We start from the raw sequence: 21,190 nt of genomic DNA on the forward strand, positions 1-21,190 counted from the left end.
TTACCATACAGATTGCCGTCGACTGTTATACTCACCGAACCGGGGAATCTATGAATCCGACTAATCATAAACGTACAACTAACCGAGGCTAATCTGCCGCGTGGCAATTCGGAATTTTACTGTCAGACCGAAATACGACCGGCATTCGAACGGCGAACGGGGAATGTTTTGAAGGCATCCCTGGAATATTACGATACGGTTAAGATCCGGGCATTGGGCTTGAAATGGTCCTGGGACAACCACCGCTGGATTTATCGACGAATTACAACGAACGGTATAGGCGTGTCGACGTTCATCGATGTACGCGATTATTCCTCGCGTACGCCAGGTGTTTCGATGCTTAATTCGCCATAGAAAAATAATGAAAAAAGTTCAGGACGACTCTCTGTGAAAAAATACACTATCGCGTAAAAGTTTCGGGTCGCTTGTTCGATGAAAATTTTCAGAAAAAGTTCTCCTGCTGGGGTATCTTTTATCAAAATATTTAAAAAGTTAGGTCCCTGACAATTGCTAAACATCGAACGTTGTGCTTTCGACGATCCATTTACTCAGACATCACAATGCGTTTACTATAAAATAGAGACAGAGATGTAACATTAAAAGAAGACGTAAAACGAAGGAACAGAGAGAAAAAGGCGATCAAATATTAAATTGGCAATGTCTGCCTTGTTCTCCCCTCGTGACGACACGGTTGCTTGCCGAGGGTCGGCCATAACCCTCGGACATAACCGAGGAAATCACTTGGAAAATCCTCGATGAATTCACAATGAACCGGCGGTTGGTACAACACGTTCATCCGTCACGACACCCCGGAGAATTTCTCTTTTTCCAACCTGCGTCCGCTCTCCAATCCTGCCTCTGTCCTTTTCATTTTCCTCTCGGCAGTCTAATTTTTTCTAATGCAAACTCTCCCTTTTTACATACTTGTGCCTCGACCATCGTCTTACCACTCTTTACCCTCTAACTAGTTTCTACGCTAGTCCATTTCGCAACCTTCCGTTTCCAGCTCATAGGATCTCCTCCTTTTTTCTTCCTCTTTCTTTTTTTCTTTTTTGATTGAACGCAATAAGCAGTCGGAGTTGTAATTTCGGCGAAAACAGTTCTGAATAGAAAATTAAGAGCTTTCCGGAATATTATTTTTTCTACTATGAAAATTACTCGATGAAATTTGGTATTCGAAGAATCTACAGAGAGAAAAAACGTTGCAAAAGATCGAATAATAATGCAACTTTTTTATGAACGTCGTCATAGTCGAATAGGTCGGTGAGAGCTTCGGCAATATTGAAATTGCAGCTACTTTCGTGATCGAAATTCGTTCCCTTTTCATCGCTTGACAATACGCAAAAATTCACGCTTCGACGATCGGTTATTTCAGACGAGCACTTGCATCGTCGAATACAGGGATTCTATTTTCTAAAAGGACGAGGCTAACCACGGGATAAGGACAATTCGGTTCTCTTCTGCTTCTTTCCCGCGATTGTTTTCGTTCGTGTTCGTATAATATTCGTTCGTCTAATTATAACGTTTTTACACCCTACGAAATGTCTTAAAAGTATCAAATAAGTATTTCTCTACGATGTTCTCGTCTATCGCAAACTAAGTCCGATGTAATATTCCGGCAGATCTTAAGGAATCCTAAGAAATTCGACGAATTAATCATAGAACGTTCGGTTCGACGTTTCCTTAAATATTCTTATTTCAGCGGGCGCAATCGATTTCGCATTCTATCTTTCGTTCGTTTCGTCGCTAACGTTCCTCCGGTCGTTTTCCATTCTCCTTCCACCCTTTCTTTTTCACTTTCTTGCTCGTAGGAATGATGTCGTTAATCACCGGCTATTTTAATACGATCTCCCCTTCGTGTTCGCTCTCGATCGGACGCATTATATTTAGTGGGCGATCACGTGCACCGGTCTCAGCGCACCTTTAAAATGCATAATGTCGAACGGTAATAAGAAAATCCATTGTCGGGGCGAAACCGTGCATAATGACGTAGGAAATTAAACGAAATCTTTCATTCGCGTGATCGTGATAAATTTTCTTAAAAGACTGCGAGCAGAATACCTCTTCTTTTTCTATTCTTTAAACTTATTTTTTTCGATCAAAGATTAACGTTATAATCGATATTATTCAGTTACTATGCAGATAATTTTGATGTCGTGGACGTGTCAGAGCATGTTGGAAAGAAAATACAAATATTGACCATAAGAACGATGACGGAATCACTTTTAGGATTAAAGATAATAGTCCTATGTTTCAAGCGGAACAGACGTGGGAGGACATATAATATTCATTTTCTAATCGGTGGTTATAATTTTTTATTTTAATTGGCAATCAAAAAACTATCGCGTAATTTCTATAAAAGACTCATTCGATTTCAGTACATGTAATTTTGTGATCGATGATTATATCGATTTGGAAGTTTTAGTCGGCGGTGTATATAGGTACTACGTTTCGTTACTACATTTTCAAACGTCGCTTCAGGTTATCAACGATTGTTGCACGGCCGTTCGATATCGCTTTTCGATTCCCTACCAAACCATCGAAACAACAGCGGCAGCAACGCAACACCGATAAACATCCTGCAACTCCATCGAGTCTCTCGACGTTCGTTTCACGTAACGGCAATCTCCGTTTCCATTGCACTGACCGGAATTCGCGTCGAATACAGGAAGTCGAGCGTCGAAACGCTCGAAAAACCGAACACTTACGTAACTTTTACCTTGTTCGGTGTAATCGCCCCTGGTGAAAGCTCGTGAGCTACGTGGAAGCATAACCGTCCCGTTTATGAAACGTTTCACGGCGTAGATTTACGCCGATCGTGCCTTGAGAAACGAAGGGCGACACGCAAATTGAACGAACGTTTAGCGACGCTTCGTCGAGCGTGGCCGGCTGCAGGGTCATGTCAATATTTAAATTAATCCTCGGCCAGCGTGGCCAACTATGCCGTTAAGTTATATTCTCTTCGACGTGGCGAGAACCTCTCGTCGCGATCTCTTCTCTTCACTCCGACGACCACCGAGTTTCACTCCCACCCTCCTCCCCCGGTTCTATTAATCCTGCTTTCGTTGGCTTCCTGTTCGATCCGCGCGCCTCTGCTTTCGTCGTTTTTTCTCCAGAGTCAGCTTCGAATAGCTCGCTACGAAATAGGCGACCGATTCGTATTCCTATATTTTATTCTCCGTTGACAAGCAAAATTTCATCCACGAATTCTACTTCGATTAGGGATGACTTCGCATATATTTTAGTCTCTCTCGTCGTACTTTGCATTTCCACTTTTTTTATATTTCTTCTACGCATCTCTTCCGAAACATTTGTCTACTTTTAATTTCTTCGTACCTTTTCTCATCTCGTCACTGGGTTCTTCGATTCCTTTCTCTTTATTTCATTGTTTTCTCCCATCCTCGCTTACTCTTATTTCTTCCCCGCCCTTTCGCTGTCGTTACTTTTGCTCCTCTCATATTTGTCCTATTGTACAAAATAATCCAATAAAGATCGAAAAGAAAAGAGATGTAAGTATCAAAGGGCTGTCATCTTCTGGAAGCGGTTGAAACGAAAATAAACGACGAATGGACTACTCCATGATTTTTATTTATTTTCATAATTGTTACGAAACTTAGGATCTTCTATATACGTACATCAAATGTAATACATCTTCTCGACTTCCCTTCTCGTCACTCTAGTTTCTCATTCTCGTTTCTACTCTTCTCACGTTCGTGGCCCGTTCATATTCTGAATTTTTCAACTATTTCCAATCCCTACGTCTCTTCTCGTTCCTTTTAATCTTCCTACCGGCGTCTCCCCTCGTCCTCCGATTCCTTTTCGCTTTTCCAGGATTCTGTCCTTTCCCGATGTCTCAGCCGCTTCAATACCCATGGGATCGTCTTTCCTCTCTCGTTCCGAGACATCGTCTTTCTCCCCGTGGCTTAATTTTGGAAGCGATTAACACAACCCGCGAACCAAACCCCCGTTTCTGCCCTTATTGAACGTAACCCCGACCTACCATCTTTTAGGGGAATCGAGTTATGAAAATGATCGTCTCGGATTAAGCGAGAAGTTTCACGTGGCGTCACATATATTTTCCACGAAATATATCTCGTATATTTTTTAGCTCTATAGCTATGCAAAATGGTCGCTCTAACGCGACGTACGATCTTTCGCTCATTCGTGGTCACGAAATAAAACATCACTTTGATATTTTATTCCGATATTATATATTTTTAACAATACCGAACATATGCAATAAAAATCTTCCTGTTTACGTACAATATAAATTTATACGCTTTTCCTGTTTCAATTAAAATTGGCTTTCTTCCGAACTAACGAGGATTCGTTTCTCTATAATTTATCACGCGGCTCGCGTACCGATGAACGTTCCTCCATTCGATCCAATTTCATTTTTCCTCTATTTTTTAACAATCCGCAGAAATCGCTGACCGAGCGAATTGGAGATTTTTCTCGTCTACTTCGTCTTCGTTGATGGACAAAGCGATAGGACGTCCCCGTAGTAATTCCATATGGGTGCGCGCGCGCGCCAGAGAGGGACTTCTGCCAATCGAGTCCTGTCCGGCTCTCGAATCGAATTACGTCCCAACGCGGTCGTAGTTTTTCCCGATCGTGCATTTATTTATCGGGGAGAAGCATCCGCTCGGTGTCGTGGCAAATTTCGCCCACGGAGCCAACCAGTTGGAAAAAAGAGGCACCGTTCTTCCGACGCGTTCCGGGAGAACATTAATTTCTTCGTTACTTCCCTATTTCCTGTACGTTGAGATTTTCCTGTCTCACGTGCCCCTGGCTCGTTGCGAGTCAGTGCACAGCGATATTTGGTCTAATTAACGATCAACGATTAACGATTACAATTAGGATATTTCGCGACTAATCCCGATCGACTACTCAATCTTTGTGACTGAGCTAATTTTCAGGTCGTCTAATAATTTAATCAGTGTTAGAGCTCGACACGCGTCTCTTATCTTCCATGTTATAAATTTTTGCTTATTACGGTAACATTATTTTATACGCTTCGTGGTAGTAAAGTTGTCGGGAGATTTTAACGCGAAAACAGGAAATTGGTATAAACGTTATATAAATATTCTTAACCCCAACAGTGGTACGACGTACTTGTTGCCTGCGGGCTATCGACGCGATTAGCTTAACACCATCGACGACATGATAAGTCGAGGCGCAGGAAATTAGAAGATAACTTACTAAAACTGCTTTCCGATCGATTCTTGTCAGCCTAAGGCTATTTGTGACGAAGCCGTTTCGTTGGAAAAAGACCCGTCCATTATGCGTTATTTCGCTTCGAATAACTCCGAGAAACTAGCAGAGCAAAATACCTTTACTACCCTTTGACCGGTTTTACGATCGTCGAGTTCATCTGCGCTCCATTTACAAAAATATTTTTTCTCTTTAACTGAAATTTTTCACCCGCAGCTAGATTTCGATTCGTTCCTCTCAACATCGCTCGGTATCCTCTGTTTTTCCAAACTCTCGACACCCCTTCCATCCGCTCTCACGGCGTAACAGTTAGATTCTCGTAATAGCGTTGCTCATTCCGGTTGCAGCTTCTTCTCGTCGGTGCGCAAGTCACCCCCTACCATCCCTCTAAAACACTCGACCTTCGCGAACTTTTGGAAAGCCAGACTAACAGGCTCACCCAATTAAACACACGCCAGAAATCGTTGCCAAAATTCGAGTTGCTTCAACGTCGACCCCTTAATTCCCCGTTCCTCTCGCGTGTCTGTGGAGAAGGAAAAATCGTTCGCCTCGATCATCCCTCCGCTCCTCTCCCCACTCCCTATCGAACGCAAGCTGTATAGACGAGGATTTTTTTTCTTTTTTGAAAACTGCCTGGCCGCTGCTGCGTGCAACTTGTACGGACTATTTTAGCCAGCTGCGTTCGGTTCGATGTTGTACCGCGTCTATTGATCGGAGCTCAGAGAAGCATAGAGTTACAGGCCAGTGGCGTCGGCCTTTTCACCCCCTGCCGCCATCCCCTAACGTTCCATCGTTCTCTCCCTCTCTCAGTCGACTATCTACTTCTCTTTCTGGTCACTTCTCAGCCTAGCACGCTCTGTCTATTAGTTTCTCTGTTTCGCTATCTCCGTTATATATATAACGTGTGTGTGTGCGTGCGTGCGTGTGTGTATATATATATACATACGTATAGATATTTCTCGCTCTCTCGTTCCGTCGCAGTGGCGAGGACTGCACTATCCGAATTCCATTTCCGTCCAATTACGATTCATCCCCGTTTCAAAGCGGCAGTCACGCTGCGTTCATCTGTGACGCGCGGTCGTCAAAAACGAACGTTTGTCACCCTCGTGCTCGTCATCACCGTCACCCTCTTGGCCCACTATTTTTCGATGACGAATGCTCGACTCTTACCGCTCGATTCGAAGGAACGTTCATCGCCGCCGCTAATGGCTGCGTGTCGATTCGAGGATCACGACTAATCGAGGGATGGTTCTTCGACCCTCTTTCGCGATTATTCTCGACTCTCTCCCGAAAGGAACAATAGGAACGAGGTGGTAAGCTTCCATTCTGAGACAGGTGTCGTTTAAGATCGAACGAATCGAAGGAAGGGAAAGATCTTGGGCTACTCGTTATCTTTTATCCCTTGACGACGGAACTTTCCGATCAGGCTAGAATATCGATCGTTGATCGCAAGGTTCGAAATAAGACTGAACGAAATTCTACTCGGACAGAGAGAAAAACAGGCAGCTAAAAGGATATAGAAAAATTGAATACGAAAGCCGACAAGAATATTATACGCTTTATTCTGTCAGTTATCGTGTCAAACGTGAAAAAAGAAACTGTTTATATATTCGAATTTCGAAATTTCGAGATCCACTCGTGCAATCCGACCGATGATCGTCGAATTTGTAAAAAAAATTGTCACCCGAATTTCAATTATTCGCGAGAGGCAAATCCATCGATATATTTCCCTCCTGGCCTGTTGAATTTCGGTCTTTTCACTCGATGATCATTTTTCGAAAAGCGAAGCGCGAAATATATGCGCATTCTGATGTTTTCCGGATCGGACTTGGATGCATGCATGCCACGAGCAAACAAAATCAACAATGCGATGTAAACGAGTTTCCACGACGAACAATTTCACCACTGCGAATCGACATTATCCCATGAAACGTTGATTACCTTAACTGTGTGCAACTCAAAGTTGTATATTCCGATTATTATATTTTATAGATTTATATACCGACGACTTATGATTGTTTTCTGCACGCACATCCATAAGCGCCTGGCTTTCGCAGGCAATTAATCAAAAGATTCAGTCACGATAATTAAGAAAACATAATTTCTATGTTGCATTGAATCCAACATGCATTGATATCCAATTTCAATTAAATCCTTCGCGCGTGCCTTCGTCTAGCCAACGTACACGTTGTAAATTTTTAGGCTGCTTCCCTTTCGCGTTTCATATACCAAACCAGTCTCCACTCGAAACAATAAGATCCGATACCGAGAAGAATCCAACGATCCTCCGTTCTTTCTCCTTTTTTTTTTTTTCTTTCATTCTGTTTACGCCAATTTATCGATGATATATCGTCGGACCCAATCATCCAATTAAGCGCCCACGCCTCTCCTTGCGTCTTTACTGAAAAAGTAAGTTGTTGATTGGCCGCCTACACGTATCGACCGACCGTAGTATAGTGTGGCTGCATTATCGATAATACAAGGACATATTATCGATGAACAGGTTTCGTTGATTTCCGGTGAATTATCGCCAACCACGATATGGCCGATTATGGTCCTTGTTCAAAAGCAAATCGTAATTGCGTTCTAGTACGTACTTCTTCCTGAATTGGGTCGTGAAATTGCTAAAAAAATTCACAGTCGTGGAACGAACCAGAGAAGGAACAACAATAGAGAATCGGTCGGATAGAGGATATTTTCGGTGCGACTGATTCTCGTCCATTCGTTTTGCAAATTATTCTCGACCGTGTACGATTAGCAACGCCGAGCGCGATGTAATCTTCGGCCCAGCATCCGGCGAAACGCGAAAAAGTAACGTAAACGATAATAAAATTGATTGGGTCGTGGTAGAAATCGAATGCATCGGGCGACAACAGGAAAACGAAACTGCGCGAAAGCGAAATACATCGTGGAAGGACTAGGTTGCAGCTGGCTAACGGCATAATCGTGTTTCTGTCTTGCTGTAACTGTAAACGATCGTCGCTCAAGCAACGAACAATCGACGTCCGGCTTCGCGACAATTTCCACCTGATGCCGATACATATTCGTTTTTAGTTGGATTATGCTGACCGCGTTACGGCCGTTTGCCCTGGTAATCTGGTGCGCCCTTTGCCAATACCGACTGGGAATTTGCGAGCGCTCCGATCGATAATAATTGATTCGAAATTACCAAATCGGCCGTGCCGCCCCAGTTCGTGATTGGGGAACAGATGCGCGCCACGTTCGATCGAATCCAGCAGAAAAAATCGTGTTAAGTGCTCGTCGCGTGGAAATTACGGGGTGAGTAACCATCGCTTCGCTTCGCGCTTCGTCGCGAACCAATTGATCGACTAAGTTAGTTTTATATCCGGATTGTTTCCAGATTGTTCCGAAAGTTACAAAGTGTCGCGCAAATTTCGTTTGTAACTGAAGTAAAAGATGACAAATTGAAATAAAAAAATAAAAAAGATCATCGAACGACAAAGTACAGGAGATAACGATATCTCCCGGTACGATATTCGCAGGACCGATATTATCGTCGAAGCACGATCGACTACCGCCATAAATGTTGTTCCGGACGTTAAGCGATTCAATGGCGAACGAACAGAGCGTTACAGATTTCGGGCAACGTTGGCTGTTTTCGCTGTTTCGAATCGTTGCGAGACGCAGTCATTAAATCGAAACGCGGCCGCATAATACGGCAGCAATTTAGTTTCGCGGCGAAGTTTATTGCACATCTTGCGTCGTGCACCGCGAAACGCACCGGTAACAGATGGTCGTTGTGGATACCGAGTGTTACCATAAATCATTATTAGCCTGGATGCAATAAGAATAGTCTCCGTGCATAATGAATTCCATTAGACCGGCTGTGACTCGACGATTTCGCAAATCGAACATTTCCGAATTAATGGCCGTGGCACGTACGCGATCTTTTCGTTTGTAGGATTTCGTATTAATTATAACAAAAATGTAATATCGCGTGGTATATGCATCGCGTTTAATTTATAGTTGTGAGAGAAAATTAATAGTATCGTGATTAATTATCTGGTTATCGTTGATAATTTATCGGTTCTTTCTGGTAGTAATACAATACGATGGCGCCTTTTAATTTTCGCACGAATCATGTAATATCAAATATGGTACGCGGCATAAAACGGCATAAGTAATCCGATTTTCGCAATTCTCCTCTCTTTAAGTACATTCGTTATCTTAAGTGTCACTCGTAACTTCAAAGGACTTTGCGAGACTTAGGACTCTTGATTCTTAAGCGAAGAGCCTCTGCGATGGCACAATGCAGTCGAGTACTTTCATCCACGCACGTTTATTCCATTTCATTAACGCCAGATTTAACGATCGATCGGTTCGATCTCCAGCAGCAATGGCTCGATGAATCGCGATCTTGTTCACGGCAATTACCGAGCCGATAATTAGTGCAAATCGATGCATCTCGCCGCTTTGTCGCAGTCAGTCGCCGGAATATCCTGCCAGAAGCCGAGGCTCTCTTGATTTCAATTCAAATGAAGCTTCTGAACGTGCGATTCGCACGTTTCTCCTCCTCTCTCTCTCTCTCTCTCTCTCTCTCTCTCTCGGTTTCTCACGTCTTTTGCCAAACACCCTCTCGCTCTGTACATGCTCTGTCTCGTGTACATGCTTGTTTGCATCTTTGTGTACCAGCCTGGCACCATTGTCGCTAGAGAGATCGATGAAGCCGTATTAATTGGCGCTTTCGGTTTCCATCTTATTGTTGCTCGGCTTGAGTGAAATTTCAATCGACTCAACGATCGGTCTCGACATCATTCGGACGACGATTTGTTTAAACGAATGTCGGATGATCTTAAGCGTCGCTGGAATCGTCGATTCCAGTGAAAAACTAAGAAACGACAGGTCTTTGATTAAGTGGATGTTACAAGGAAATTAAGTAGAACGAAGCTTAAGCAGAGCGAAAGAATGTAAAAATTCTAGTACGTAAGCGTTTCGTTTGAGAAGCTGTCTCGTGATTAAATATACAGAAAATTTACCGTATGTAAAGTTGGCCATTGTATCTTAAACTCGAGGAGCGTGTAACGAACCACTTCTGTTAATTTCTGTCTTTCATTCGACCGATCGCGTTAGTTTCATTCGCGTTAGTTACAAGCACTCCAAGTTTCGCTAAAGTTCGTAATAAAGTTTAACAAGAGTTCGAGAGTTTCATAAGTTCAGAATTCGCAAGTTCAGAAAAGTTCGAGTATGATTATAACGTTTTTGGTACCGATAGTTGGCAAAGTTCGATTATCGAGAATCAAAATACATCTGGTCGAAGAAAGAGGGACACTATCGTTCGAAATATCGCTAAACGCGAATAGAAATGAAAATTTGGAACGCGCAGCTAGGAATTCCATCTTACGCTTAAAATGGTTTCTTGCGCTGGCTAGGGGATATTTATCGACGTGTTTTCTATACGATAGAAGGTCATTAAAAAAAGTGTATGGGAGGTGGATGGAAGCAATGCATCATCATTTAGTTAATGATGCATGCAAAAATTGATTTAAACGTGTCGGGCGTGTACATACGTATATTCCGTGGTAGGTGTTAAATGACATGTCACGCACTCTACCATAAACAGGCAGAATATTTGATTAATAGAACAACGCTGTTTCACGATAAATTAACTAATTTCGATATACGCAAACGTATATACTGTATCGCTTCTTCCATAATTTATAATAACGTAGGTAATAGCTCTGCCCACGTATCTAAAGCGTCTTGGAGATAATCAGCCTTGATCCGAGTTAACACTGTCCCCTATTTCTTTAACTTAATCAACTACAACTTTTTATCGCGTCGTTTATCCTCGTTGGTTTGCTACGATACAGAGAACGTTAATTCGGTAGTTAAAATTATTGCCCCTCTGTTAGTTTAATTATGCTTCGGTACATAATATAGGTTGGTAGTTCTAGTACTAAACTTCGTTATAACTTTGGTACGTTCCTGCTCATCGCGCGCCCGATACTTCGTCTCTATTTTATCTATATTTATTCTGATTGCTGTACTTTCCAACATCCAGTCGATCTTTCTCTATCTCCACCCCGGAACATCTCTCCTCTCTTCGATTTCGCGTTACTCTTTATTACATTCGCATCCTCGAAAGAAAAACGTCTCGACCATCCATCAAACTTCATTCGTCGACGCTTAACGACTCCCCTTTTTCGAACGAGCCCATCTATCTAAGATCGCCGCAAGATCGTGGGCAGAACGATCGACGATTAGCAATCATAGAGCTTGCGCTCTGTATAAAAGGAGCGTATCGATGCGTAACTGTTCGACAGTGCGTCGAGAACGTGTCTTGCAAGGAGTCGATCTCGCGTAACGGGTTACGTTCGATCGTGAGCCAGCCGATCCCACCTTCGACGCCCTATAAAAGATGTCTCAGAGAGGACAGGATGGCAGTGCCACGTGCGAAAACGACATGTCCGCGTCGAAAAATAGCTCTCTGTCCCGATTGAATCAGGATAGTCGACGAGACTCCGGTGACTGGCAGGATCAGGACACCGATTCCGAGATCAGCGAGACCGACTTCCTCACCAAGGGTGCCTTTTTGTTGACACCGAGCCACGAGCTCAGCATCGAGAAGGCAGCCACTATATGCGAGAAGATGAATTTTCGGTGAGGTTCACGCAGATTCCTTTTTATTACCGTAATCGTTATCTTTCCTTGTAAAATCCTATACGAAATTTGAAATATGTAGAAATTTGTTTATCGAAAGTTTCGGTGGACATGTCGCGGTTTCCCCAGTTGGGATATTTCAAGTCTCCAAATGACATTTTCTAGCACTTTTAATGATCAGAATGTCTTAAATTTTTTGAATTTTTTGAACCGCCTTTCGTAACTTCAAATTACGTAGTTTTACATTTCTAAAACTAGAGGATTTTGAACTTTTCATGGGTCGGGACTTTTCAACCTTCGATTTATAAAACTACTAGGCATGGCTTTTTAGCAATTCGATTAAACTTTCGAATTTCGATTAAGAACCAATCTCGAAAAGATAAATCTTCATTTTTACTAATTCAATTGGATCTTATCGATATAAGTCACTTCGTTGTCTAATAGCATTTCGATGTATCTGTTGGGTAATATCGACAAATAAAGCTACGACTTCGTTACGCGATAAATTTTCGTTTCACGTAAAGGTTTATAAGCGTACACTATCGGTAAAATGGTGTATCGTACTGTTTGAAATGTCTCTAATGATTCGGCACGCGTAAATCACAACAGATAGGAGGGCGAAGGGAGTCTCTCGTTAATTCTAAACGGAGGCAAGCCAGTACGACGACGATTTAATTGAAATTCTCGTTGCCTTCGACGTTTCCATTTCGATGGATGACCAATTGATTAATTTATTAAATTTAATCGATCCATTAAATTGTTTGGAGATACAATCGCACGGAGGTCGAATAAACCGAGTAGCCGAGAAAATTGTAATAAAATGGACAAATTGGGGGAAAAGGGGAGACGAAGAACAGACGGAGAGCAGAAGAGGAAAGAGAGATAGGAGATAAAGCGTGGTTGTCGTTTTGCATTACAGTGGCGCGTTCTCCTTGACGAAAACGGCCACCGGTATACTCTTCAAGTTCAGCAACATCGACGATTTTCAGGCGGTCTACAAAAAGGGCTTCCACAAAGTCACCGGGGCACGCTTCTACAAGAAGGTACTTATCTTTCGGTACACAAAGGACCCTTCTCTTCAGAACGCCTCTAAATACGACGTTTCGTATTCATGAACGCAGGTCGCTATACCCTGTAGACCGGCGAAGACGTTCACCGTCTACGTTTTGGACGTACCTGAAGAATTACCCGAGGAGGATATTAGACACGCTCTCTACAAGTACCGGTCTATAGTCGAAATTACGCGGCTACCTCTCAACACGGGCACTGTTCGTGAGTATTTTCCGCGATATCATCGTCGCTACGCTCGTCATCGCGATACGACGATACGTCGGATCTTTCGAAATTTTTCGCGCCACGGATTTACCTACGCGGTATCGTCGATTTATATCGGATCGATTTGTTGGATCGTGAATACTTTTCGAGTCGGTTTCCATATCGATCCCGTCGATTTTCATATCGGTCGGAACGCGCAAAGAAGCGCTCGTACAATGACACGGAAATCACGGGCTTAACGCGATCGATTACATTAATTCCAGGCGTTTGCCTGGATCGTTCCTGATCGAATTAATTTCCCCTCTTTCACCGGTCATTTCCCAAACCGCGTGTCCGCTGACCCGGTGTCTGCTTTGCGAATTAGTGAAAGCGATCAACGACAAGTTGAAAAGCGACGCTCACAGCCAGAACGAGCCTGCGACGATTTACACGGGGCCACCCGTTATAAGGGTTACCCTGGCCAGCGTGGAAGAGACCTCGACGCTGCTCAGCCGTGGACTGGATTTTTATGGAGCCACATATTTCCCCACCGAAACTCCCCATCCAGCTGCTCAGCCCCTGGCCAAATACAAAAACAACAGGTGGGAAACGAATGTGTGTGCTTGCATATGCTCGCGATACGCTTTCCCGCGTCATTCCGAATCAATTTCAGTTTATCGGAGTTGCCGCTTTTCACTCCCTTGTTTCCGCTCTCGCCCGATTAATTTTCTTTCTGTGTTGGTGCTTTTAATTGGCCCTTTGATTCATTACACGCCGCATCGTGCGCCCGCCAATCATGCCCTTTCTTTTTTCAGATATCGAATATATTTGTATAAAGTTTATCCAGTTGCAATTGGGTAATACAAATTTCCTCGCGCGTTGTTACGATGAAAATGAAGAAAATTACGATATGCGTCGACGGAAACGGAAATTAACGAATTAACCATTTTCTTTAGTATGTCCGGCAATCTAATTTATTCGTTGCTCTTAAAGAGCAATCGATCGTTCGACCGAGTAACGCGATTAACATTAAAACCCTCTCACCAATTAAACCAGACTTTATGCATGCAGATGGCAGACGTTAATCCGCCAAACGTCAATTATCGTGTCTGGTGCGTTTCATCAAAGACGACGATACTTCGGAACGGCGTTGTTCACGAGTTTAGCCGTTTATCAGACGCGAGATTATTAGGTCGACGGAAAATAGACAACCGTATCGCCTGGTGGAATACGCGTCGCGTTTATGGAATCGTAAAAGCCGCGCTTTAGCTATTCGATTCTAAAGCGTAAATTGGAAATGCCGAAAATAACCGCGGCATCGAAATCTCCGTTTGTTTCTGCTCGAAGGGAGACAAAGCGACCGCGTATCGCTGAAACTGAAAGCGGATATCTAAGTTCCAGTCTAAACTTGGTTCATTCGACGATATATCCTCCGTCGCTTTTACGTCGAAATAATAACTACGACGTCCTATAGACTCTGTAGCGTGGAAGTATGGTTGGATAAGCGTGATTTCGCGTAGTCGCGTTTCTTCAAAAAGTCCATCAAACGTTTGACATCTTTGCCCGCCTTGTATAATATCAAATATATTGCCTATATTTAACCCGCACTTACTAAAACACGGCACGTTCTATCTTTAATCGAAACTCGCCCAGCTTGTCTTACAACGCTACGCACGATACACTGTCCAATTAATCGAACTAAATCATTATTCTGTCAATTCGGAGTTTAACGTTACTAGCACGAAAGCTGTTAGAGTCCTTGCTGCCCGGAAAGTAATAAAAATCGAATATGAAGCGGTCCGTTTTTCAACAAGAGCCGCCATCGTTTCAGATGGCTCGAGCTGGCAGCCGTCGGTGCTGGACAAAGAGTCAGGGATCTGCTTCCGGTCTTCGACAACGCTGGCTTCAACAAATTACCACCCCCGGCCAGCCGGCTGATAAAACCACAGAAAAACTGACACGTTCCTCGACTTTTTTCATCCCCTCTTCGAAATTCCACGCAACTGCCGTGTTCGCCACCTCCGATCTTGAGTTTTATCGCATTTTAGATAGGAGTGTCGAAGATCGGTTTCAGGGGATCGGGAATGCGTTAAAGGAAAATACGAAATTCTTTGTTGCACCGTAACATAATCGCGTTTGTGTGATACTTTTGTTAACCGAATTCCTTCATAGTGCAGTAGAACGACGAAGAAGGCTAAAGGGAACGACTAACAAACTATTTCTTTGATTCGTCGAGCCAGATGTAAAAATTTGTAACATCGGCCGCTCCTACCTAATGAGTTTTAACAATTCGGTTATGATTTCTATGCAGATGAACAATTACTCGTTCTAACATTAAAATTAAGTAATTTTCAGAAAACGGAATTGATCGGTGTTTGGTTTCTGATTGGGCGTTATAGTACAGCGTTACGGTATCGTATTCCATGGTTTGCCTAACTTTCTCTCGTACTACACTGTGAGAAGGTTAACAATTTGCTCGATAGGTTGACTCGGTAATCTACCAGGTAGAACGATTCCTATGCAAAATCTTTTTTAAGATACATTTTGAACCGTTTGAAGAAACGAGGTTTTACCACTTACGTTTTTCGTTGATGGTGAAAATGTATTTATCGCGGTGATTTGTGCCTGAACCTGAAAGAAACGGTGAATCCTGTGGAATAGCGAATAAAACTAAATATTGAAAAAAGATATGTCTTAAAAGATAAGCTTTTATCGAATTCATATTCATATTGTAATAAAGACTCAAACTGGTATTACGTTTATTAACCTCAGCCATACCTCTGATCAAAGAGATTCTAGAATAAAGAAGATCATTTCATGTTTATTCTATGAGCGCTTTTGTACAAGTTATCGATATTTATAGAGATCGTTCTATCTGGCTCTTCCTAAAATGTTCCTATTTATACGTATTTCTTTCGTATGTGCAAGAATAATATTTAATTGCAATAACGAATCGCTGTTCCTATTTAAGTTATATACTACGATTCATAAAGAGATTTCGTTCAGTCTCTGACAGATTGAAAAATTTACGTATGTTGAAAGAAATAACATTTGAATATAGAATATTCTAACACACGACATTGTTATTTAATACCTTAGCAACGAGGAATCAATTTCTTGACACTGTATTAACGAAGATAATTTTACATTGTATGGAAAATATTAAAATTTTGAAGTCACACGGAAAGACGCTATTTAATCGCACAAAACCTGAACCGTTTAACCGACTGTTCATTGTTGTAGAATGCTAAAGAATAAGAAAGAATTTGATAGATTTTCGGTGTTTTCGGTTGCTCCGTTCCGAGGCTCGGAAGAGTAATAATAGGAAATAGCTTTCAGCGAAGGTAATGATCGATAAAAACGGAAAATAGAAAAATTGGATATCCCCCGAGGAAAAGGAATCGCGGAAAAGTGAAGCATTTGCGAAAACAGATAGCATAAACATAAAATAGCCCTGGAAACGAGCAAAGGATAAAAGGAAGCGGTCATAAAGAAAAGAATGAAACATATCCATCGACGTAAATGTGAAAAGATGAAGAAAACTGAGAAGAAAAATGACTTGATGAAAGAAGTAAGTACCCGTAGGAGTAAAAAAAAAAAAAAACGATAAAGAAAAAGGAATAATAAGCACCAAGAGTGGGAGGAGAAACTTGATATCCATTGCAAGGAAGATTGACGATTAAAAGCAAAAACGATCAGAAAACGAAGACAATCGCGAGAGCTAACTGTAAGAATAAAAGAAATTATGTAGTAGCTATAGAATTAAAGAATAGAAGAGAACAAAATCGACGGTCGTAACGATCGTGAAAGAGTATTATAGCGAGACAACGTATGGGATCCGTTAAAAGAAGGACTTAAAGATAAAGAAGAAAACGGAATAGAGAAAAACCGGCACTAGCGTCAGGAACAAAAGAAAGGAGTGGCTACGGAAGTGTAGAACAGCTGGCACGGCGGGTTGACGAGGCACAATAACGATAAATGTAAAGTTTGCGTACGCATCGTTAGTACCATTGCCAGGCCCGCAATAATCGTTGCTGCCGGAGAATACGACCCAGCTCTCGGGGCTTACTAACTACTAATTGTTACCAACTTAGCGAAACGAAGAATTCTACGGCCGCGTGCGACCGACTCTTCGCGCGTTACTTCGCCAGATTAAAGAAATTTTACGTCCAGCAGCGTTCTGCCCTCGAGACGAAACGCCTCGCGTTTGCCCTTACCTTTCACGATGATAATTGCCACGAACCTTCTGCAACGGCTCGAATTTCGCTATTATGTTCGTTTAGTCGACTGCGTGACCCCCTAAGACTTAAAGGGAGCTCGTCAGAATTTTCTCAACGAGTAGCTGGTGCTTATTTTTTAGAATAGTTATTTCTTTTTTTACCGGGCTAACGATAGACTTTTGTAATTCAAGGTCTTTCCGTATAACAATTTGCTAAGTAATATCGACGAATCGGCAAGTGACAAAGTCATAATTTGCGAGGAATAAAAGATATCGCGAATTGCATTCTTACGACGATTATAGGAGAAATTTCTTCGGAGTCTTTTATAAGAGAACGGTGTTAAATTAGCAAGTTTTAATAGGCTCGTGTAAGGACGATGTAATAATTACTTAACTACTCGTTGGGTAACGAAGTACTTAAGAATCGCGAGTTCGAACGAGAAAGCGACCCGATTATATACATTACATAATTTTACGTTAATCTTCTGTTTGCGGCGTTACGTTAAACGCTTTCAAAGTATTAAAACTGACTTACCCCTTGGAGGTTTCCTCTATCCACGTAATTTTACTTTGTATCGGGGCTGCAGTTAAAAAAGTTCAGCGACTGTGCGCTCGGATACGCACAACGCGAATCAGATTTGCATTTATTCTTACGTTTCTGCGAACATAAATTTCATTCGCATTAATGGAACGAAAAAGAACGAACGAACAAAGTCTTTATTCGGTCGTTCGTTTCTTCGTTCGTTCGATCGCCTATCGATCGAAAAATTCACAAAACGAAGCGTTACATCGTAATAAGAGATCGGATACGTAACAATTTTGGTAATACGTGGCCACGATACCTATGGATATGGATAATATTTGATGGAACAATTAGGCGGAAGTTCGAGCGACGAAACTCAAGTTGGCGCAACCTCGCAGAATTATAAGATATACTCGTCGTTATCGTTTACCAGGTCCTTTCGCGTTTCTGCGACCTCCGAGCGTACAGTCGAACCGAGAGGGCGGAAATTAAACGTGCACCGTGTCTAGCTTACACGAGGGATTGAAAGGTGGCGGATGGCAAAAGGGCGAGGGAAAATCGAATTGTAGAACAGAAGAAATCCTTCGGAAGCGAGATATACGAAAGAAGGAGAAAAAATGAAAAATTGCGATGAAAATAGTAAGAGGAGACGAGCGGTCCTTGGGCAAGGAAGAGCGAAATAAGAAAGAGAAATATAAAGATACGCGAGAAGAGGAGAGAATCAAAAGAACGCCATTAGGGGATGTTCCGAGATTGTACTCCTTAGCACTCCTTTAACCATATTTCCCGCGGAGATACGTGAGAGGACAAGTGTTCAAAAACAGGGTGTGTAATTTGTCGCCGAATTTATCGATGAATTACACTCTACGTTAAATATTTAAAACTAAAAATGTTTGTAGAAACGAACGATCGACGTTAATTATTACATGCTTTGTATCGTCAGATATCAATTTATTTCTGTATTCAATCGTTCATTATCAAAAGTAATTAAATCTTAAATTTACATAAATGTAGTGATCGAGCGAATGCAAATTACCGTGTAGATGTTATTACGAGGATATATAATGATTGTACAGCGTCAAAAAACGACAATCGTAGGAAACGTAAATTGAATACAGCTGAACGAGTTTGCGCTGCAATAATCTGCTACAATTCGTAATTTTAATCGTATTGTAACGAACATTATCGTTTCGCTTATACGTTCGCAAATATCTCTATGAGCGTTAAAAATTCATTTAACTAGTTCAACTAGATCAACCCCCGAAACATCTCTCCAAACGATCGACAAAAATTCACTCGAGAGATTAGTATCGCCTCGATAAATATTTCCTACTTTTGTCCGAAACTAGCACCTGGCAGACATACGTTCAAACAGACCAACGTGAAAGGGAGACCCAAACAAAGCGGCATAGAGAGAATTCTCTGTAAATTGTAAATGCTCTGCGCGAATCTCTGCACGGATCGATGAACGCAAAGATGTCGGGCATCACGTGGAGCCGATTAAAAATGTATGCACGGTGCTTGTGTTAAGTAGGCAGATACTCTCGGGCTGGCAGTCCTTTAGGCTGGAGGATGACGCGAAGGCGGTATGGCGAGGGAATGACAAGGGCGAGGTTGAAAGGATGCTTACGGGTAGGAAGGCTCGAATATTGCAAGCGAACTCGTAAGAGCGGAACAGAGAAGGTGAACGCCTGGTAAGCACCTCTGAAGGGCCATCCTCGGCGAGCTTGCGTTCCTAATCGCATCGAAGTCATCCATATTATTACGGGTTCGTGCATGCAACCGGTCGAGAGGAGAGTAGGCTAGAAGGCCAGATGATTTCCCGTCGAATCGAACGACGAGGAAAAGATCGAACCTAGCGACGATGTTCCTTTAATCTTTTTACTTTCTTCCTGTTTTTTTCCCCCTTTCTTCGATGGTTCTTTTCGTTGCCTTTTTTAAAAGTCTGGCTTTTTTCGTCTTTGTTCCTTTGACGATGGTGGAGGAAAGTGCTTTTAAAGATGTACAGGATAGGGAGAAGAAGTGCGAACTAGCGATTCTAGAAGTGGCGTTAAATAAAATTATGGAGGGGAAAAGTTCAGACGACGATGAAGAAATGAAAGAATAAAGAGGAACTTGGAGGCTGATCGTTCAACGAACATGTAAAGAAGAGCAACGTTATTCCTTTTTAAGAGTTCGCGTTAAAAGAGACTACCTCTTTTATATTTCTAATGTAAAATATAATATTAACCACATACGTAATCGCAAACATTAATACATACGTACCTTTACCACCGCGATTTTCACGCTAATTACATCGAGTCTCGTAAAAATGTCGAAACTTCTCAGTTATTCGAGACTCGAGAGCCACTTGGGAATGCGGCTCGTTTATCATGAAATTTCCGAAATGCCTGACATTCGAAACTATTCTAGGCTAACACCTAGACCTCGAAATATTCTAAACTATACGATCAAGCACGAAAGATGTCCACAGCGTTGCCTTTTATTCTTCCAATGGGATAATCTATGGAACCTTTTCCCGTTGTTATTGCCTCAAACTTATTCCCCGCCCTTCCAAAATTATCAGCCGCAATTTCCACGATATCGCCGATTACCGATCTTTGACAGCAACGGGCAGACCGTGATAGCGATTCGCCCGATAGAGAAATCATATTATCAGAAGAGTTTACTGTTAATTATCCTGTTAGGGATAAAACTAATTACCCTGTTGGGTAAAACTTCAATTCCTTGGACATCGAATTAGAACCGATTCGAAATTTTCTACTTTTTTTCGTAATTTGTATTTTTGTCAGCCATCTTGCACTAGATGTCTGATAATTAATAGATCGAATACATTTTATCAACGTTAACATCGCGCGGAACTTGTCACACTTTCCGATTTGCTCGATGCTCTTCGTTTTATAAAACGAAGGAGACTCGAATTACAGAGTCGCCGTGTAACCACCGTAGACGCAAATTACGACCCGATAATACGAGTCGCGGCTGAGAATCCGTTAACGAGTTCCTTTGACGAATTAAGAAAGGCGTTCGAAATGAAAATTCAAGAAGCCAGGCAGACCAAATAGAAACCAGATACAGGGTAAAGGGAAATAGCAAATAGATTCTCCGTGAGGATTTCTACGGAACGAGGCTTGTCGTCGTTAAAACCAGTACTCACGACGAAAGTCCAAGTCGAGGGTAGTTCGTACTGAGTTTAATTAGCAACTCCACACGGAGCTTCCTACCGGGCAATCCATCTACAGTGTCCAATACCCCAGTGCTCCCAGTGCCATCATTGCTCGACTAATTAAACAAATATGGAACGCTCTAAGGAAACGCGTGCTCTTTCGGAAACCGTGCCAGTAGTTTCGCCTGGAGAA

General features: G+C 42.2%; 1 protein-coding gene across 2 annotated transcripts in view; it reads left to right on the forward strand.

Moving 5' to 3' along the window:
• The window catches only part of LOC117233554, a 68,278-nt gene extending 52,009 nt beyond the window's left edge, over positions 1-16,269 (forward strand). The window contains exons 1-5 of one of the 2 annotated variants that reach the window (XM_033493958.1): positions 11,465-11,835; positions 12,755-12,878; positions 12,957-13,107; positions 13,475-13,691; positions 14,921-16,269. In XM_033493958.1, the coding sequence (XP_033349849.1) occupies positions 11,594-11,835; positions 12,755-12,878; positions 12,957-13,107; positions 13,475-13,691; positions 14,921-15,047 (861 nt within the window). In that variant the 5' untranslated portion in view covers positions 11,465-11,593 and the 3' untranslated portion in view covers positions 15,048-16,269. Of the gene's footprint in view, positions 1-11,464; positions 11,836-12,754; positions 12,879-12,956; positions 13,108-13,474; positions 13,692-14,920 lie in introns of those variants that run through there. The other variant, XM_033493959.1, reaches the window with a different exon arrangement.
• Positions 16,270-21,190: the final 4,921 nt, after the last annotated feature.

This window comes from Bombus vosnesenskii, unplaced genomic scaffold (assembly GCF_011952255.1).
Source record: "Bombus vosnesenskii isolate JDL3184/JDL3185 unplaced genomic scaffold, Bvos_JDL3184-5_v1.1 scf7180000013297, whole genome shotgun sequence".
NCBI classification, from domain to species: Eukaryota; Metazoa; Arthropoda; class Insecta; order Hymenoptera; family Apidae; genus Bombus; species Bombus vosnesenskii.